General features: G+C 43.4%; 1 protein-coding gene across 2 annotated transcripts in view; it reads right to left on the bottom strand.

The window, feature by feature from the left end:
- Window positions 1-21,218, bottom strand: part of NECAB1 (N-terminal EF-hand calcium binding protein 1) — a 110,238-nt gene extending 89,020 nt beyond the window's left edge. For both annotated transcript variants that reach the window (XM_066378759.1, XM_066378758.1), the window contains exons 1-2: window positions 21,035-21,218; window positions 6,456-6,480 (exon numbers count right to left, since the gene is read on the bottom strand). In XM_066378759.1, coding sequence (XP_066234856.1) covers window positions 6,456-6,480; window positions 21,035-21,154 — 145 coding nt within the window. In that variant the 5' untranslated portion in view covers window positions 21,155-21,218. The remainder of the gene's footprint in view (window positions 1-6,455; window positions 6,481-21,034) is intronic.
- Between the last annotated feature and the right edge of the window lie 301 nt (window positions 21,219-21,519).

A 21,519-nucleotide genomic window follows, 5' to 3' on the forward strand; every position in this document is an offset into this window, starting at 1 on the left:
GGAGGCAGTCAGACAGACTCCCGCATGTGCCCGACCGGGATCCACCCGGCATGCCCACCAGGGGGCGATGCTCTGCCCATCTGGGATGTCTCTCTGTTGTGACCAGAGCCACTCGAGCGCCTGAGGCAGAGGCTATGGAGCCATCCCCAGCGCCCGGGCCATCCTTGCTCCAATGGAGCCTCGGTTGCGGGAGGGGAAGAGAGAGACAGAGAGGAAGGAGAGGGGGAGGGGTGGAGAAGCAGATGGGCACCTCTCCTGTGTGCTCTGGCCGGGAATCGAACCCGGGACTTCCGCACGCCAGGCTGACGCTCTACCACTGAGCCAACCAGCCAGGGCTCTCTTCATCTTTTATATTCATCCTCTCAACACCCCTCCCATCTAGCAACAATCATTTTGTTCTCTGTGCCTATGAGTCTGTTTTTCTTTGTTTGTTCATTTATTTTATTCTTTAGATTCCGTATATAGTGAAATCAAAACCATATGGAAGTTCCTCAAAAAATTAAAAATAGAACTACCTTATGACCCAGCAATCCCATTTTTGAGTATTTATTCGAAGAAATCCAAAACATTAATTCGAAAAGATATATGCACCCCTATGTTTACTGCAGTGTTATTTACAATAGCCAAGATCTGGAAGTATCCCAAGTTTCCATCAATAGACCAGTAGATGAAGAAGAAGTGATACATATATAGAGTAGAATATTACTTGGCCATTAAAAAGAATGAAATCTTCCCACTTGAGACAACACGGATGGACCTAAAGGGTATTGGGCTCAGTGAAATAAGTCTGACAGAGAAAGACAAGTACCACTTGGAGTTCTGTTAAAATGCAGGTTCCTGGACCCAACCAGAGAGTACAAAAACCACAGAAGGCACGGAGGGTGGGCAGACAAGAGTCAAGGTTTTAAACAGCCTGTTTGATTCCTCTGTACACTAATGCTTGAGAGTTATCATGGCAAAGGACATAGCAGGCCTAATCAAGGAGTTACTTAATATTTCAGACAGGGACGTAAAGCCTGTAATAATTTATTTTTCTGTGTGAGAGGAGAGGAGATAGTGAAACAGACTCCTGCATGCATCCCAAACTGAGATTTGCCCAGCAACCTTGTCTGTGGCCAATGCTCGAATCAACGGAGCTATTTTTAGCTTCTGAGGCTGACCTGCTGGGACCAATTGAGCCATCCTCAGCACTTGGGGCCAATGCTTGAACCAACTGGCTGTGTGAGGGGAAGAGAGAAAAAAGGGGAGGTGGAGGGGGAGAGAAGCAGATGGTCACTTCTCTTGTGTGCCCTGACTGGGAATCAAACCTGGGATGTCCATACACCAAGCCAACACTCTATCTACTGAGCCAACTTCCAGGGCCTATAACATTTTTAAAAAGTCCTTGTTTTCAAAATAAAATTACTGTATAAAGGCCTTGAGGGTTTTTAGATTGCCTGACCAGGCAGTGGCACAGTGGATAGAGAGTTGGACTGGGATGCAGAGGACCAAGGTTTGAAACCCCGAGGTCGCCAGCTTGAGTGCAGGCTCACCAGCTTGAGCACAGGGTTGCTGGCTTGAGTGTGGGATCATAGACATGACCCCATAGTCACTTGCTTGAGCCCAAAGGTCGCTGGCTTGAAGCCCAAAGTCGCTGCTTGAGCCCAAGGTTGCTGGCTTGAGCAAGGGGTCATTCGCTCTGCTATAGCTGCCCCCCTCCATCAAGGCACATATGAGAAAGCAATCAATGAACAACTAGGGTGCTGCAACAAAGACTTGATGCTTCTCATCTCTCTCACTTTCTGTCTGTTTGTCCCTCTCTCTGTCTCTCTGTCTCTGTCACAAAAAAAAAATATTTTTTTTAGATTGCTTTTTGCTTTTTAACTTCATAGTTGTATTAAACCAATCTTCTAGTCAATTTTTGCTAACCAATCAGACATCACCTCGGGCTGTGCAGATCCTGATCTGTATCGAGTCTGGGGGCCTCTAGATCCCAGCTCAGCCAGTCAAACCCACGGCAGCCATGAGAAAGCAAAGCACAATCCACCAGGCTCATCAACTGCCTAATTTTCTGTTGCTGATTTTGGATGGGCTATTTTTAATGTTATGTCTCTAAAGTCTACTTTCAACATGAGTCTCATGTAACCTAATGTTTATCCCAGACCAGACTTATTTAGTACAATATTTCCACTGTGCACCTCCTTACTGCAATGAGAACGAAGTTGCCACCTTGGGGAATTGGATGCAGAGTAAGTCAAAGAAAGAAAAGACCGTTCTATCTATTTGAAGAAAGGATGAAAGAAGAAAAACAGAAACCCATCATTTCCAACTACAGCATGGTGAGGCGTAACAAACGTAACAAATACATACTCATGGTGGAGTATGATTTCCTCAGTGAGTATTTAACGGCTTGGAGCTGCCCGGGCTCACAGGACTGGCTGTGTGAGAAGCCCGTGGACAGGCGGTTGCGTAACTGATTTATAATTCATGCGGGGCAGTGAGCTCAGGTAAGAGAGCTCTGTGTAACAAAGCCTGTGAGGCTTCCGTGGGAGCTGAAAACCTTTCTCTCTAATTCGTATTGGAAAAAATATAAAAATAAAAATGAGGTATTGAATTGCAATCCTGACTTGAAGGATGGAAAGTATGTTTTAAAAGCTGTCTTTACCACATGCACGGCTCCCAGAGCCTTCAATTCCGGCTGTTGCACATTTAAGTGAGCAACGGCAGAGATATCCTGGAATAGTTCTAGACATTACAGTGCGTTAATGTTAAACAAAGTATTAAAATTTTTAAAAGGAAACAGAGAAAAAATATCCCCTTCTAGTGTGGTTCTGCATTAACAAAGCAATTCTATGTTTTCATTAAAATGGTTTATTTCAACTTCAATTTTCCTGCTGATCTTTTCTTTCAAAATGGAACAACATAGTTAAACCTGGATTTACCCTGGGCTGGCTCACAGCATGGCCAAAGCTGGTGATGGCTGACGTCCTCTAACAATAACTCTTAACTTTTACCACAAAGGGCACAGGCTTTTCAGTTTTGTGTGTTAGAATTTCATACTTTGCCTGTATCTGTCCAGAGCATGGCTGCTCCTGTCTGATGGATTTTCAAATTGTTCTGGCCTTGAACTCTAAGCTCCACTGACTTTTGAGATGGAGGCAGCTGAGTGCCATGGTGCAGAGCCATTGCAGAACAGAGAAAACCCAGGGTTTTAAACACGGACTCACCAGTTACTAGTACGGCATTTCACCCATTCTCTCGTCAGATATTTATCAAGATCTTACTATGTGCCAACCACTGTTTTGTGCTAAGGATATAAGAAGACAAGCTCCATGGATCTTTTAATTGTGATGCAGGACCCAGAAAACAGCTAAATGTGTGTGATGAGGGTGATTCTAAGGATACAGGGTGACGCAGGGAGAAAAACAAGCCAGTCCAGATACAAGGACACACAAGAGCTTCCTAGAGGAAGTTATGTTTCAGTTGAGACACAAATGAAAAATGGGGTTAGTGGGAGCAGATCTGTGAAAAGGAAGGTACCCGGGCATGGGGTGCCAACCATGAAGCCAGAAGGCAACAACTAATATGGGCTGGAAATTGAGAAGCGAGATCAGGGCACTCAGTCAAAGAGTTCACGTACTGGAACCCATAGCCGATGGTGACCAGAGGCTGGGGGGCGGGCGGATATGAGATGTTGGTCCAGGGTACAGTCTCAGTCATGCAGTGTGAGCGGTCTGGAGAGCTAATGTGCAGCCATGTGATGGCATGTAACAGCAGTGTACACACTTGTGCTCAGAGGCAAAGGAAGCTGTGCAGAACACTATGCTGGAGTTGGTAACACTGCTCCCGAGGCTACAAGTTAAACATTTGAGTACCACACGTGTGCACTGGGATTGAACAGTCTGTACATGATGGAGAATGACAGGTTACCGATAAACTAGGGAGGAGGGAGAATAATCCATGTGGTAACGGTTCAGATTCTGCGCCATCAGTATGAACACAGCTGCTAAGACAGGAGGCAGGCGCGTGCGGACAGACGGACTACCCTGCTGTGCTTTTGGAGCTGAGTGTCAGCGTGAGGCCGGGGTTTAGCATAACATAGGAACATGTGGTACAAATACAAACTGTGATAGAACTGTGCAGATATGTGGAGTAGTGCGTACTATTCATTCCCTGCTTTGTCACCTGAGGGAGGTTAGACACAACAGTGACATCCCAGTGACAATGAGCACACCTGCCACCCAGATCTTGGCTTCTAATATCATGCTCCAGCAAAGAGGGCCAGGGCTCCTTGGGAAGTATCTGATTGTAGGAAGGGGCACGGATTATAAAGGATGAGTGTGATGTAAGGAAGTGCTAAACAGCTCTCACTACTATAAAATGTCAATAATAAGGGAAACTGGATGGGAGGTGTATGAGAATGTTCTGTATAAGTTATACAGTTTTTCTGCAAATATAAAAGGGTTCTAAGATAAAAGTTTAAAGATATATATTTATATAATAAAATAAGAAAATTGTATAGAATTACATAAAATACTTTAACATATTAAAAATTAACTCAACATGTTATCAACCTGGTAAAATGAAGTTAAGTTTATTCATGTTAGACCTTGAACTCTAACACACTTAACTCAATAGTCAACTCAATAAATTCATTTCCTTAACACTAGTCTATCTAGCTCTCGTGTTTTCTACAGGTGGTTTGGGAGAATAGGGTTTGTGTTATGCATCAGTGCTCATATAACTAAAAATATGTTGACCTGTTACTTTCCGAAGAATTTTTTCCTCTAAATTGTATTGAATATATTCATTAAAATAATTTAATTAAGTGGTTACCTATTCTTACTTTTCTTTTAAGCAGTGAAAAAATACCCTGAAATTGGTGGAATTTAATGAACAAAATAAACTGACAGAACAGAAACAGGCTCGTAGCTATGGAGACGAGACTGACAGCGGCCGTGGGGGATGAGGCTGGGGGGCTGGGTGACAAAGGCGAAAGGACTAAGCAACTTAACAAACACTCACAGACACAGACAGCAGTGTGCGGATTACAAGAGAGAAGAGGGTGGGGCAGGAAGAAGAGGGTAAAGGGGGATCAATGGTGATGGAAGGAGACGCGACTTGGGCTGGTGAGCACACCATAATACAGTATACAGATGATGTAGTGTAGTTTGTACACCTAAAGCTATATAATTTTATTAACCAATGTCACCCCAAAATATTCAACCCAAAATTTTTAAATCCTAAAATACAACAAGGTTAAATAATTCAAATGCAATCCCTGAAAACACATCTTCTGAGACACAGTTTTGGAAGCTGATCATTAAATCTGCGGCCAGTTTAAAATCTACCAAGTGCCCAGAAACCAGGGACTCGGGAGACATTCCTAAGCTGTGCACTGCTGCTAAGGCAGGAGGCAGGAGCGTCTGGACAGACGGACTACCCTGCTGTGCTTCTGGAGCTGGGTGTGTCAGCGTGAGGCCGGGAACCGGGATGAGGAGGCAGTGACGGCATCACTACCTCTGTCCTACAAACCAATCAAGTGGTTCAGGAGAAAATGAAAGCCCCTGTGACCTGATAATAAATTAATCACTGCACCTAGTTTGAGAAACAGTCTGATGGGCAGAGAGTTATGTAAATATTAGCAGGAATTGCAACACTGTCTTGTTGCTCCTCGGATTTCTGCATTTCCTGCACATGGAGAGGTAAAACATCAGTCAAGCATTTCTTCACCAAGCTGCTAACTGGCGACCAGACTACAATGTACACCTTTCATCTGTGTGGCCTGGAGCTCCCTGTAATCTCCCCTCATCAGTAAGAAACTGGGTTCCAGGGACAGGAAAGGACCTTGCATCCTGAGTTTGTCTAGAAACTCCTCTCGGGGACGTGGCTGCAAGGTGCATCACACCACTGCAGCAGGTGAACTCTACATGCCCTGGTCTGCAGTCTGCAGATACATGTGGTAGTGAGGCAAAGGAGCTGAGATGCTGCTCAGGACTTGTGTGGGCACCACACACACTGCGGCTCCTGACAGAGCCATTTGCTCTTCTCTGCCTCTGCAGAGCCAGGGGTGGGGAGAAGTTCGGGACGCATGCCTGCAGGGGCCACCTCAGAGGATGCAGAATAGGACTTTGGGGCCACACAGACCTGGTCCAAATCTCAGCTCTGTGTCTTATTAACTCAAAGACATAATGCACACAAATGTTTGTCCCATAGAAGACACTCAACAAAATTAATTTAAAGCGATAAAGGGAAAAACCAGAGCTAGAATGCTTCCTACCTCCAAAAGCATAAATTCTATCTTTCTGTCAAATTTTGGCTTCTCCTGAGTACCTGGAGCCATGAACTTCCTGAGACAAGAAGCTGACATTTTATGTGTCAATTTCTTGAGTTATCCTTTTTTCCTTGTTATTCTTTATAAGGTAATATAGAAGGTAAGAGGGTAATAAACAGAAATTGTAGGTTTTTGGTCTTACCATTTTTGTCCGCTCTCCTCAGTATCTGGAAAAGAAAAAGAAAACATTTTATCACCATTTTTAAAAGTATTGCAGTAAACATTATATACAGACATAATTCACCAATTATCAAATAAAAAAATTTCAATTTTAAATAAAGGTTTCCCAGTTGATATCTGTCTTCATAATAGTCAAACACTGAAAACGCCCCAAATGTCCCCAGCCTAGTGACTGAAAACAAGCATGAATCCACAGCACAGACGCAGGACACGGACAGGACGCAAAGTAATTGTCCTGAGTGAGGGACTAAACACAAAAGATTACCTACTGTGTGATTCCATTTCCGTACAGTTCTAGAAAATGCAAACAAATTTACAGTGACAGAGAGCAGACTATGGTTGTGTAGGGCACAGGAAACTTTCTGGGGGCTAGATCTACTTCTGATCTTGATGTGGTGATGGTTTTGTGGGAGTATACACATATAAAAACTCATCCACTTTTACTTTAAATATCTGCAATTTAATGTCAGTCCATCACATCTCACTAAAACTGGGAATAAACAGAAACAAAAGAGAGAAAGAGAATTTGTGGGCACACAGCAGTCAGGTGTTCGTACCATATGTTACTTTACTTCTGTGCCTTAATTACATTATCTTGAACCTATTTTAAATTGCCTCTGATGGATATACGCTTCTTGGTTATCAGTATCTTTGGTAATATAGTAATGTCTAATTTGCTTCTGAGAAACTACTCTCTCTGCCTTTCTTGGCCCAGGGTGCCAGGGTTGGGCAGGCCTCTGTGGCAGGGAAAACAGGCGGCACCTCTCCTGGGCACAGTGTCTACTCAGTGAGTCCAGTACTACCAGAAACAGACTGGCCATTGTCTTGCTTGAGTTGTCAAGAGAGAGACACTTTCTCTTCTGCTAACTTTGGATCTGGGAAAACATCGCTAAGGAACTGAGGTCACCCTGTTGCTATCATGGGCTGTGAACGATGTCACCTAAAAACAAATATTGAGAGAAGATGACAATGGAGTAAGTGGATGTTACAACTCCTACCTCCCAGAACCAAAGTGGATTACAACTTAACTTGGGAACAATCATCTTGAAAAACCAACTTTGGACTAAACTAAGAGGAATCTATAACCAAGCATCACCAAAGAAACCACACTGAGACTGGTAGGAAAGGCGGAGACATGGAAAGGGCTGCCCCATTCCCAGGAGAGAGTGGCGGCCTGGAGGGACTCTCACAGCAGGGTGGGTTGCACGGAGAGTTTTGGGTCCTCAACCTCAGGACTGGAACCGCAGCCTAGAGCCCCACAGACTAGGGGAGGCATGCGGACAGTGTTTAGCTGAGAAAAGAGCCAGGTTACTGTTTGTGAGAGGGAGACAGAACTCTCAGACCGAGGCTCCATCTTAAAGGGACTGAGCAGAAAACGTTGTTCACAGCCACTTACCTGGGGCTCTGGGAGCAGGGAGCCCTGAGAGGGCTGGAGTTGCGAGAGGAGAGTGTAATCTCGGAGGCACAGGGAGAGACTGTGGGAGACAGCCACCCTAAAGCCTGGGCTGAGTTGCTCCCCAAATCTAAAGTGGTCATTTTTCCTGGGAGAAGCAAAACCAGCAAAGGCAAGCAATTACCCCATCCACCAGGGGCTCTCCTGCTCCAGTCAGAGTAAAGAGTTGCTTAGAAGCAGGAGGCGCATCAAGGACACAGGTTATGAATGCTGAGGTCTGGTCTACACTGCTCTGCCATACTGCTGAGTAACTTCCAAAGGGTGGGTAGCCTGTCTGTGGCAGCGGTGGCCTTGAAGCTCACAGCAGCTGGGTCAGCACCTAGTGAGGTGGCCCACGTGGCGGTGGGGGCAGACACCAGCAAGAACCATGCACCAGTGGGGGCGGAGCTTGGCGAGGTAGCCTGCACACCCACGGTGGTGGCACCTGGCGAGGCGGCCTGTGCAGAGCCTGTATGGTGGCCCGTGAGCCTGCACAACATGCTCAGTGGTGCAGTGTCCGAGCACCCGAGGAGGTGGTGGTGGCGGTGGGCCAGCAGACAGACCATACCCCAGGAATAGAAAGGCCACACCCACTGGCCAAGAGTAGATAAAAGCCAGCCTAGGAGTGCAGCTGATATTTACAACTTCATCTGGGCCCAGCAGAGGCAGTCACAAATTCTGGATCGCCTGTGGCTCCAAGAAGGTTGCTAAGGGCCAGTAATAAGCAGTGACCCCACTGGTCTGTACCAAGTTCCAGCCAGAGATGTCCAGGGCTGACAAATCCAGTGGCCAGATATGGAGAGCAACAGCTCAGGACCTAACAACTGTAGTTAGTGTGGTATCTTAAGGAAGGGCTTCTCACACCTGACCCAGCTAAGGCATAGAAAATGCCAACACAGCTGAGGATGGCTCTGTGGCCTCTGCCTCAGGTGCTAGAATGGCTCTGATTGTGGCAGAGCGTTGCCCCAGATGGGCAGAGCATCGCCCCCTGATGGGCATGCCAGGTGGATCCTGGTCGGGCGCATGCAGGAGTCTGTCTGACTGCCTCCTCATTTCCAACTTTGGAAAAAATAAAAAACAAAAAAAGAAAGAAAAAAATGCCAACACAAATAGCAAAAAGAGCAGTAGCAACAGACAAGTAGCCCACAGCAGATTACAAGCAACAGCTGAGGCCAGCCCAAGAAGATCTAGAAACAACACAACTGGAAGCTGGAGGCAGACAACACCAACCCTATAGTCAGCTACCTATATAAATAGCACACTCAAAAAAGCAGTGTATACACAGACAAAATGGGAAGACAGAGAAATGCAATCCAAATGAATTAACAAGAGAAATCCCCAGAAAAAGAACTGAAGGAGATGCAAATAACCAAGATACCAGATATAGAGTTTAAAATAATGGTTGTTAGGATGCTCAAGGATCTTAGAGCAACAATGAATGGACATAATGAGCACCTAAATAAAGAGATAGCAAGCATCAAAAAGGACATTGAAATTTAAAAAAAGATTCAGTCAGAAATGACAAATACAATATCAGAAATAAAGACTACACTAGAAGGAATTAAAAGCAGGCTGGATAAAGCAGAGGATCGAATCAACGATTTAGAGGACAAGATAAATGAAAGCATGGAAGCAGTACAGCAAAAAGAAAAGAATATCAAAAAGTCTAACAAAACCCTAAGAGAGCTCTGTGACAACATGAAGAAAAACCACATCCACATCATAGGGGTTCCTGAAGGAAAAGAGAAAAAAACAATGGATAGAGAACCTGATTGAAGAAATCATAGCTGAAAATGTCCATAAACTGATGAAGTAAAAAGTTACACAAGTTCAAGAAGCACAGAGAATCCCATTAAAGAGGAACCCAAAGAGACCTACACCAAGACATATGATAATTAAAATACCAAAGTTAAGAGATAAAGAAAGAATACTAAAAGCTGCAAGAGAAAAGCAGTCAATCACCTACGAATGAGCCCCCATAGGATGACATCCGACTTTTCAACAGAAACACTTGAGGCCAGAAGGGAATGATAGAAATATTCAAAGTAACGCAAAACAAGAGCCTACAACCAAGACTTCTTTATCCAGCAAGGCTATCATTTAAAATTGAAGGGGAAATAAAAAGCTTCCCAGACAAAAAAAACTCAAGGAATTCATTACAACCAAACCAATGCTACAAGAAATGTTAAGGGTCCTGTTGTAAACAGAACAAAAGAAAAAGAATCTAGAAAAAGAAGAATGTAGATTTAAAGAATAAAATGGTAATAAACTACATATCAATAATAACCTTAAATATAAATGGATTAAATGCTCCAATCAAAAGACATGGGGTAGCTGTGTGGATAAGAAAACAATACTCATACATATGCTGTCTACAAGAGATCCACTTCAAAACAAAAGATACAGATAGACTGAAAGTGAAGAATGGAAAAAAAAAATTTCATGCAAATGGAAATGAAAAAAAAAGTAGGGTAGCAATACATTTATCTAACAAAATAAACTTTAAAACAAAGGCTATAGTAAGGGATAAAGAAAGTCACTACATAATGATAAAGGGAGCAATCCAACAGGAAGAGATAACCATTATAAATATCTATGCACCTAATATAGGAGCACCTAAATATATAAAGCAGATTTTGATGGATATAAAGGGCAAGATCAACAGCAATACTATAATAGTAGGGGATTTCAGTACCCCACTAACATCACTGGATAGATCCTCAAGAAAGAAAATTAACAAAGAAACAGCAGCCTTAAAGGACACATTATATCAACTGGATTTAATAGATGTCTTTAGAACCTTTTACCCTAAAGCAGCAGAATATACATTCTTTTCAAGTGCTCATGGTACATTCTCTAGGATAGACCACATGTTAGGACACAAAACTAGTCTCAATAAATTTAAAAAGATTGAAATCCTATCAAGCATCTTCTCTGACCACAGTGGCACGAAACTACAAATCAACAATAGAAAAACTGAAAAACATTCAAACATTTGGAAACTAAATAGCATGTTATTAAATAATGAATAGGTTAACAATGAGATCAAAGAAGAAATAAAAAGTTTCCTTGAAACAAATGAAAATGAATATACAACAGCTCAAAATTTATGGGACAAAGCAAAAGCAGTCCTGAGAGGGAAGTTTATAGCATTACAGGCATACCTTAAGAAGTGAGAAAAAGCTCAGATAAACAAATTAATCCTGCATCTAAAAGAACTAGAAAAAGAACAGCAAGTAAAGCCCAGAGGAAGTAGAAGGAAGGAAATAATAAAGATCAGAGTGGGAATAAATGGCATAGAGGCTAAAAAAACAATACAAGAGATCATTGAAACCAAGAGCTGTTTCCTTGAAAAGGTAAACAAGATTGATGAACCTTTAACCATACTCACCAAGAAAATCAGAGAGATGCCTGACCTGTGGTGGCGCAGTGGATAAAGCATCGACCTGGAAATGCTGAGGTCGCCGGTTTGAAACCCTGGGCTTGCCTGGTCAAGGCACATATGGGAGTTGATGCTTCCAGCTCTTCCCCCCCCTCTCTCCTCTCTCTCCCTCTCTGTCTCTCTCCTCTCTAAAAATGAATAAATTAAAAAAAATTAAAAAAAAAAGAAAATCAGAGAGGACTCAAATAAATAAAATTAGAAATCAGAGTGGAGAAGTAACAACTGACAGCAGAAACACAAAGAATTGTAAGAAAATACTGTAAAGAACTGTATGCCAAAAAATTAGACAACCTAGGTGAAATTGACAAATTCCTTGAAACATATAATCTTTCAAAACTCAATCTGGAAGAATCAGAAAACCTAAACAGACTGTTTACAACAAATGATATTGAAACAGTTATCAAAAAACTCCCAACAAACAAAAGACCTGGGCCAAACAACTTCACAGGCGAATTCTACCAAATATTCAAAGAAGAACTAACTCCTATACTTCTCAAGCTATTTCAAAAAATTTAAAGGAGGGAAGACTTCCAAGCACCTTTTATAAGGTGAGCATAATCCTCATTCCAAAACCAGGCAAAGACAATACAAAGAAAGAAAACTATAGGCCAATATCCCTGATGAATTTAAACGCTAAAATTCTCAACAAAATATTAGCAAACCAGATTCAGCAATACATGAAAAAAATTATATATCATGATCAAGTGGGATTTATTCTTGGGAGGCAAGGCTGGTGAAATATTCACAAATCAATCAATGTGATTCATCACATAAACAGAAGGAAGGAGAAAAATCACATAATAATATCAATAGATGCAGAAAAAGCATTTGATAAAATCCAGCACCCATTTATGATCAAAACTCTCAGCAAAGTGGGAATACAGGGAACATACCTCAACATGATAAAGGCCTTCTATGACAAACCCAGAGCCAACATCATAAACAATGGGGAAAAATTAAAAGCAATCCCCTTAAGATCAGGAACAAGGCAGGGGTGCCCCCTTTCACCACTCTTATTCAACATAGTTCTGGAATCTAGCCAGAGCAATCAGACAAGAAGAAGAGATAAAAGGTATCCAAATTAGAAAATAAGTAAAACTATCATTATTTGCTGATGATATGATACTGTATATAGAAAACCCTAAAGTCTCAGTCAAAAAACTACTGGACCTGATAAATCAATTCAGCCGGTGGCAGGATATAAAATTAATATTTAGAATTCAGAGGCATTTTTACACACCAACAATGAACTGTCTGAAAGAGAAATTAAGTAAACAATGCCTTTCACTATTGCAAAAAAATAAAGTAGCTAGGAGTAAATTTAACCAAGGAGGTTAAAGGCTTATACTTGAAAAATTATAAAACATTGATAAAAGAAATCAAGGAAGATACAAACAAGTGGAAGCATACACTGTGTTTATGGATAGAAAGAATAAACATCATTAAGATGTCTATATTACCCAAAGCAATTTAAAAATTCAATGCAATTCCTATTAAAATACCAATGGCATACTTCAAAGATATAAAACAAATATTCCAAAAATTCATATGGAGCCAAAAAAGAACACGAATAGCTTCAGCAATCTTAAAAAAGAAGAATAAAATGGGTGGTATCACACTTCCTCATATCAAGTTATACTACAAGGCTATTTATTGTACTCAAAACAGCTTGGTATTGGCATCAGAATAGGCATATAGATCAATGGAACAGAACAGAGAACCCAGAAATAAACCCACACCTTTATGGACAATTGATATTTGACAAAGGAGGTAAGAGCATACAATGGAGTAAAGACAGTCCTTTTAACAAATGGTGTTGGGAAAATTGGACAGGTACTTACAAAAAAAAATGAAACTAAACCACCAACTTACACCATTCACAAAAATAAACTCAAAATGGATAAAAGACTTAAATGTAAGTTGTGAAACCATAATCAATTTGGAAAAAAACATAGGCAGTAAGCTCTCCAACATCTCTACCAGCAATATATTTGCTGATTTATTTCCATGAGCAAGTGAAATAAAGGACAGGATGAACAAATGGGACTATATCAAACTAAAAAGCTTTTATACAGCTAAAGACAATATGAACAAAATAAAAAGACAAACCACACAATGGGAGAACATTTTCGACAATATGTCTGATAAGGGGTTAATAACCAAAATTTATAAAGAATTTGTAAAACTCAACACCAGGAAGGTAAACAATCTAATCAAAAATGGGCAAAAGAAATGAATAGACACTTCTCCAAAGAGGACATACAGATGGCCAATAGACATATGAAAAAATGCTCAACATCACTAATCATTAGAGAAATGCAAATTAAAACCACAATGAGATACCACCTCACTCCTGTCAGAATGGCGCTCATTAACAAAACAACACAGAGTAAGTGCTGGCGAGGATGTGGAGAAAAGGGAACCCTCCTGCACTGCTGGTGGGAATGCAGACTGGAACAGCCACTGTGGAAAACAGTATGGAGATTCCCCCCAAAATTAAAAATGGAACTGCTTTTTGACCCAGCCATCCCACTTTTAGGAATATATCATAAGAATATCAAATCACTGATTCAAAAGAAGAAATGCACTCTCATGTTTATTGCAGCCTTGTTTACAATAGCCGTGATCTGGAAACAGCCCAAGTGTCTTTCAGTGGATGAGTGGATTAAAAAGCAGTGGTACATATACACAATGGAATACTATGCGGCCATGAAAAAGAAGGAAACCTTACCTTTGTGACAACATGGTAGACCTGGAGACTATTATGCTAAGTGAAATAAGCCAGGCAGAGAAAGAAAAATATCATATGACCTCACTCATATGAGGAATCTAATGAACAATGTGAACTAAGGAACAGAATAGAGGCAAAGGCAGAGTCACAGAGACCAGAGGGAAAGTGGTCAGAGGGAAAGGGGATGAAAGGATGGGGTCAGAGAAGGGAAAGGGATTAGTGAAATTATATATATATAACACAGAGATAAAGAGAGCAGGACAGCAAATCCTGGAGGCAAGGGGGGAAGGAGTTGGGGGGAGGGGGCAAAGGGGGTATCAAAGGGAACTAGGGTGGGGGGAGGGAGATGTATTTGATGGAACACTTGAATCTATGTAAACACAATAGGTTAAAAATATGCTGAAGGAAAAAAGCAAGTTGTTTATCCTATGACAAGTAGAATACTATTTATGTAAAATTTAAAGCCTAAAATAATTATATATGTTGTGGGCATATATATATATATATAATTATATATGTTGTGGGCATATATATATAAATAATTATATATGTTGTGGGCATATATATATATGTATGTATATAAAATCATACATGGTAACAGTATGCACCAACTTCAGAATAGTGCTTGCCTCTGGAGAGGAAGAAAAAGTAAAGGAATGGGAAAGGTTTTTGCTATATCAATATTTATTTCTTAGGAAGAGAAAAAGAAAAATTTAGCAAACTCCACCAAATACTAATATCCCAGTGCTTGATATACAGATGTCTGTTAAAGGTATTTTCTGCTAAAGGTATTTTCTGCACACCTGAAAAAAAAACCCTCACCTTTGCTCAACTCTGTGTCTTTGTGGACTTCTACCATATTAGCTGGTGTACACTGAAGACCTTCAGAAGACAGAATCTCAGAGTGCAATGTTAACTCAGCAGAGAACTCCTGGGATCCATCTCTGTAGTCCACAGATCCTGATAACATTCCGCTTAATTAAAACATATCCTTTATAACAAACTAGATAACAAAGCAATAAAATAGTTCTGAGATCTTTAATAAATAATCACTTACACAGAGGGAAAAAAAAATGCAATTTCCTAACTCATTAAGTGATTAGAATTGTTCCAGTTTTCAGGTTGTTTTGCTGTGAGTGTTCGATGAACAGATACTATGTGCTGGACATGTTGTGGCATTAGTGCCACAGAGATGGAAGACAGGTAAGCCCTCTCCCTTTATGGAGCATCCATTCTGGGAAAGAAGACAGCAAAGAGAAAAAGAAAACAAGAAGTATATCTACTATGAGGCAGGCACTGGGACTGAGCTGTGGAAAAGACATACAAGGTCACGCAGTATTTAAGAAGATTGTATTCAAGTTGAGGGCTGGGAGACAGAAATAAATGTATAAAAAGAAAAAAAAACACCAAATATTGATGTCTTAGCCCCCAATCACTGTGAAGGTGGCCTTGTTTGGAAATAGTCTTTGCTGATGTTACAAAATGAAGTTAAGGTCTTACTGAATTGGCCCTAAATCCAGGGAAACTATTAATTTTATCTTAAAATATTTGGGTTGGTTTTCTATTAGAAACAATCAATTAGCCCTAACTAGTACCATACACTAGAAAAAGTCTGGATAACATGATACACAGCTATGCTACATGCAGTCCCAGAGGAAATGTCCCTTTATCATACTGCAAAGACAACTGAGTCCCCTGCAAGCAGCCCCTGATGACCACGTCTCTTGAATATATTTACTCATCCCTTCTTCGTGTTCAGCTTGAAACTTAGCAATGGTTCTGTCACCAAGGTTTCCCGCGCCGCTGTGTTCTACTGTAGAACCATCTTCCTCCTTTCCTTCTGTTGACTTCATGATAAAGATGGATAAATCTAATCATCATTACCATGTGTTCTTATCATAAAATAATATTATTATTACTAAATATCCCACTTATGAAAAATTTCCAACAACAGGTATGAATCAATTGTGCATAGGAAGTTTGTCCCCCTTTTTATATTAAATTTGTTTAATTATTGCAAGAGGGCTGCTTCCAGTACTGAGAGTTTCTATGCTTAGATTCAAAGGACATTTCCAAAGATTTGGGGGACCCACCTTTCCATCACAAGTGGCTTCTTCCTCCCCTCTGAAAGCCCTAGCTGAGGGTCTGAGAACACAAACGCAGTCTCGCTCTCCTCTGACAGGCCTGACGATTCTATTTCCAGCTCAGTTGAGTCCTGAGTTAGAAGTGACTGGAGTAGCAATAACCACACACGAGGGACTGGACCAGGACCTCCATCATTTCGTTCTGCCTCTCAGATAAAATTGAGACAGTAGTTCTTGTTATTAAGATAGTTCTCTGTAATTAAATATGAACAGAGCTGTGTCTGCTCCAAGTTTGCTTCTGAGCCCACAAGCACAGAAATACTGCAGTGAGAAATGTGTTTCATGTCCGCTACCATAGTAATCTGGACCGGCTCCTCTTCTGGTTGCTATCACAGAGAGATAGTAAGTGAATAAAACTACTACGGTCAGAATTGAAATTCAAAGGAGGGTGATGCTGTATTTTTATAACAATTTAAGGATTATCAAATAGCATCCTTTGCCCCAAAAGATATTCTTGGAATGGCCTTGATTGAAATTCTTCATTATTTCTTCTCTTTCTCCTTCTTCTCCTTCTTCTTCTTTAGAGAGAAAGAAGAAGGAAGGGAGATGAGAGGCATCAATTCATAGTTGTGGCACTTTAATTGTTCACTGATTGCTTCTCATATGTGTCTTGATGGGGGTAGGGGGAGGCTCAAGCCGAGCCACCGACCCCTTGCTCAAGCCAGTGGTTTTGAGCTTCAAACTAGTGACCTTTAGGCTCAAGCCAGCTACCATGGGGTGATGTTGATGATTCTATGCTCAAGCCAGCAACCCCACACCCCAGCAGGTGAACCTGTGCTCAGGTTGGATGAGCCCATGCTCAAGTCTGCGACCTCGAAGTTTCAAACCTGGGACCTCAGCATCTCAGGTTGACACTTTATTCACTGTGCCACCACTGGTCAGGCTGAAATTCCTCATTTCTCATTTGAAGTTATTGAAAACATTAAAATGTAAATGCTACCTTGGAGGCCTAAAAAATGGACTCCTTCACCATTTACTAAACCAGCATTTGCACAAGGACCCATCATGTACCACCAGGTAAAACTCAGGTGATGACATGAACTCATTGATCACTTAGTAGACTCCTGAGACTCGGGATAGAGGGCAAGGACACAGAGCTCATGAGCTCATACGGAGTGTGGGGACCATCGGGGAAGGAAGACCCAGTAGGAAAGTTGGGTGTGTGGGCCCCGGCATCCCCAAGTGGTTCTCCATTAGGCTACTGGTCACCTTGAGGTAGGACACAGAGACACTGGCACAGAGGAATGACAGAAAACAGGCAACAGTCCGTTTCTCATCTTCCCAGTTCTGCCTTCTTTGGGAAGCAATTTTCACTGCACAATGGTAAGACTAAGTCTTCCTGATTTCTACTAGTCCTGAGACTAGTAGAGTGAGTGACACCTGCCTAGCCAATAGGGTAGACGAGGATGGGGGTAATGGCCATTCTCCCAACTGAATAATCTCACTCAAATCATCAACCATGCACCAGGCAAGACAGGGTGTGTACGGCTGTGACAGAATTCAGTCACAGAACTGCTCTGCCAGGAAAACTTTCTGCTCTGCCTGTGCCCTGCCCATCTCTCTCTCCCAGAGGTAGGGGTTGTACAGGGGCAGGTGTCTCTGAAGGAGGAAGCACGGCTCATTCCACCAGGTCCCTGGTCACCAGGCACTGAGCCTCTGGATCAGGGTGTATATAGTGTGTGTGTTAGTTCAGGAAGAAAGGGAGACAGACATTGACGTCATCTCTCTCATTTGCCTCACCACTTCCCTTCCAGGGAAAAAACAAGGGAAAGCTCTTTGGGAGAAGACCGGGGCACCCAGTGGGTGAAGCTGCAGCTAACTCCATCTGGGGTCCATCTTGCTTTCGGGACGAGGTACAGGTTTATTTTTCTCCCTTGCTCAAAAGTAGAGTTCATGAGTGGAACAAAAGAGACTCAGATAGGATATGAAAAACTTTTTAAATTGTAGTTTATTTTCTGTCACCTGGAATGCAGCAACCTGGTAAAGGCTAAGATTCTGGAAAATGGGGAAAAATATTGTCATCTCCTGATCCTTCCATTTTGCTGCACACAGGACTGTGCAGCCTTTCTAATGGGTTGGCAGGTGTGCCTGGCAAACACAGCCTCAGGCTGTGAACACGGTGTGTGACCAGCACTGGGTTCCTACCCCACTAGATTATCATGAGTCCTTACGGTGGACTGATACTTAATGCTGTCAGTTTCTAGAAAGAAAGGCATATAGATTAGATTTATATATAGTCCCTGCATTTGTTTGTGGACTTGGCTACTGTTACTCATGCATTCAACCTGTTGTAACAATAATAGTTCACATTATAAAGCACAGTTCCTTTTTTCCTCGGTGTTCCATCCTAAGCACTCTTATCCCGTACGGTAACCTTCAAACTAAGTATTAGATTCACCATCATTGCTGATTTGGAGATAGGGAACACGTAGCAAAACCAACCGTTGAGGTAAATCCTGTCTGGTGTTCTGGCCTAGAGCTCCTCTCTAACCAGCTGGACAGGTCTAACCATATTATTAACAGTATCCTCAAGAGCAGCTTAAATCCTTTCCTAGAGTGTTGACTATTCTGGGGGCCCTGGAATAGGGACACTGGGAATCAAACTTTGCCTCCGATCCAGAAATCAGCCTCTGTGACGGAGAAGCCTCTAATAGGTTTCATTTCTGTTCCTCTTTGGAATACAGAATTTCTATCAACTCCTTATTATAACCTGAGTGGAATTCAAAAACAGTCTTTCTTAGCAGTGCTACTAGAATACATTACACCTAATTAAATAAAATGATGTATTTTTATTTCGCAGTTTATCTTTTGCTAGGAGCAATGTGATCAGAGATGAATAATTCAGAGAGCCCTCAGGGCCGAGTCCTTTTGTATGTCATAGTGTATTTCACCAGAGCAACAGATTTTTCACAAAACAACTCGAAGAACACTGCAAACAAAATCTCTTCTATTCGAGAAAAATCCAGTGGCAGGTTTTTTTTGTTATTGTTGTTTGTTTTTAAGACTCATGTTTTACTGGAAAACAAGCATGTCAACACCTCTCATGTAAAATCAAGCATACTTCAGAGGTAGATGTAGGAAGACAAGGCTGTCCTGTGCATGGACCACAAATCCCTTCAGGACCTGACGCTGTTTATTTATGGAAACAGGGGACTGTCATGCATGTATATTCATGAATGTGATTTTAATTTCCTCTTTTTCCTTTTTATTTTTTTAAGTAGCAGTTTGAACTCCTTGGCCAATGCTGGTGTGTGTGTCAGGGGGCACAACCCCATTCATCTCCACAGCGTTGCCAGGACCTGCTACCTGCTTTAAAAGAGTCACAGGGAAGCACCTGGCATCCTTGGAAGACAGAGTGAAAATGGTCAGAAGGGGTGCAGGGCCCTCTTGCCCTCTCTGAAGCGACTTCTCAGCAGCTTAGCCATGGACCAAATAACCCATGGGATTTGCAGACGCCCTGACCTTGAGGGTATCCTTCTCAGATAGGCTGTGTGCCCTCTCCTTTAACCAGATCAGTTCCTCAGGGGTCTTTTTGCTAGAACAGCAGGACTTCAAAGGCACAATATCAGCCAGTGAACCATTAGCACCAATAACAGCATCTGACTGAGCCAAGCTCCCCAGGGACAAGTGCTGGTGAGGAGTGAAGTCCTTCCGTCCTGAGGGAAGGATGAGAACCAGACGCTCATGTTGTGGTGGGAAGAGGAAGCCACCCAGGATGCCTGGGCCCCAGCTAGGACTGCTGCTGAGGAGAGGAGATGCCTGCCCAGGGACGCAGCTGAACCTCATCTATGTCATCTGCCTCAGACCAGATTAATTATTCACAGGGTCCAATTAAAAAAGTTCAACTGACCCATTCAAAATACACTTGGAGGGCTCCCCCTCCTTCAGCTTCATTATCTCTGCCTCGTCTGTGACACTAACTATTCCGTATCTTCCTATTTCCATCTCCGCACAAATAAGTGTAATTGCCCTCTGACCGCGCCCCCTCCTCCTCAACTCATGTTAACAAGAAATAACTCAGAAGAGGGTAGAGGATAGCACGCATACTGCCCAGTACTCTTCCATCAGCCTGAAGATGAGGCAGCCAGAACTGTCCCCGCTGAGCCCGACAGCACTGGGGGTCAGCGTGACTGTGACCACCAGGGACTAGAAACCAGGGGCCCAGGCAGAGAAAGGAACAGGACTCCCGGTGTGGAGAAGAAAGGACAGGAACAGCGGGGAAGGTGGAGCAGGACTGAGAATAAACGAGAAAAATCCTGTAGAGACAGACACCACGGCGCGAGCGCAGAAAGGGGCAGAGGACAGAAAAGAAACCGAAGAAAGAGTGATCGTGTTGGAGAACTCGGGGACGAGGGCTAGGGCCGGGTGCCAAGTGGTCTAGAGTTCGGCAGCAGCCGCTCCTGAAGTCCCACCCTCCGGGAGAGGAAGGACCCTGGAAGGGGGACAGGAAAGAAACCGGGAAATAGGAGGTGGCACCGAAAAGACTCCTCACGAGAGGCTGGCCCGCGCAGTAAAAAGAGAATCAAATGCTGTTTCCAAAGCAGTTGTTTCCAAACCAGCTGTTTCCCGAGGCGGCGGCGGGGGGGGGGGGGGGGGGGGGGGGGGGCGGGGGGGCATCGCCGCCTGCACCTGCCGGTCACCTCAGGGCGCGAGGAGGCGGGGGCTGCGGACCCGGCGCCGGGAGTCCTGTCCCCGCCCAGCCCAGGCTGGGGAAACCCCGTTCCCCGCGCAGAGCCTGGGACCAGCACCGTGGGCTGGAGCCCCCGACCCTCCGCCCTCCTGCCGCACTTACGTCCAAGAAGATAGACATGCCCTTGGACAGCTGCAGGGTGGAGCTGAGCTCCTCTGAGGAGTTGCTGGAGGACGGCGGGGTCCCCTGGGCATCGTCCGTGGTCCCTCGGGCGCCCTCCATCCTAGGAGCCCTGACGGCCCGCAAGCCAGTCTTCTTCCTCAGTGCGTTCGCTCCCGCCTCGCTGGCGTCTCTCTGCACAGTGTCCCCGCCCCGCCCGGCCCCCGCGCCGCGCTCCGTCTGTGCCCCCCCTTCTCTTTCCGCTGGTCGCCCTCCCTGTCCCTCTGGCTCTGGCTCCTTGTCCCCTCCCTATCTCTCTCTGGCTGCCCCCACCCACCCACCGTCTCTCTCTGGCTCTGTGTCTCCATCCCTGTCTCCGGTTCCCACGCACTCTGTCTCTCAGTCTCATCCCAGCTCTGTGCCCCTTGCCCCTGGGCCCCTGGTGGGAGCGGCAGGACCCACATCACCAGGGTCGCAGCTCCATATCA

The sequence above is a fragment of the Saccopteryx leptura genome, chromosome 3 (assembly GCF_036850995.1).
Source record: "Saccopteryx leptura isolate mSacLep1 chromosome 3, mSacLep1_pri_phased_curated, whole genome shotgun sequence".
NCBI classification, from domain to species: Eukaryota; Metazoa; Chordata; class Mammalia; order Chiroptera; family Emballonuridae; genus Saccopteryx; species Saccopteryx leptura.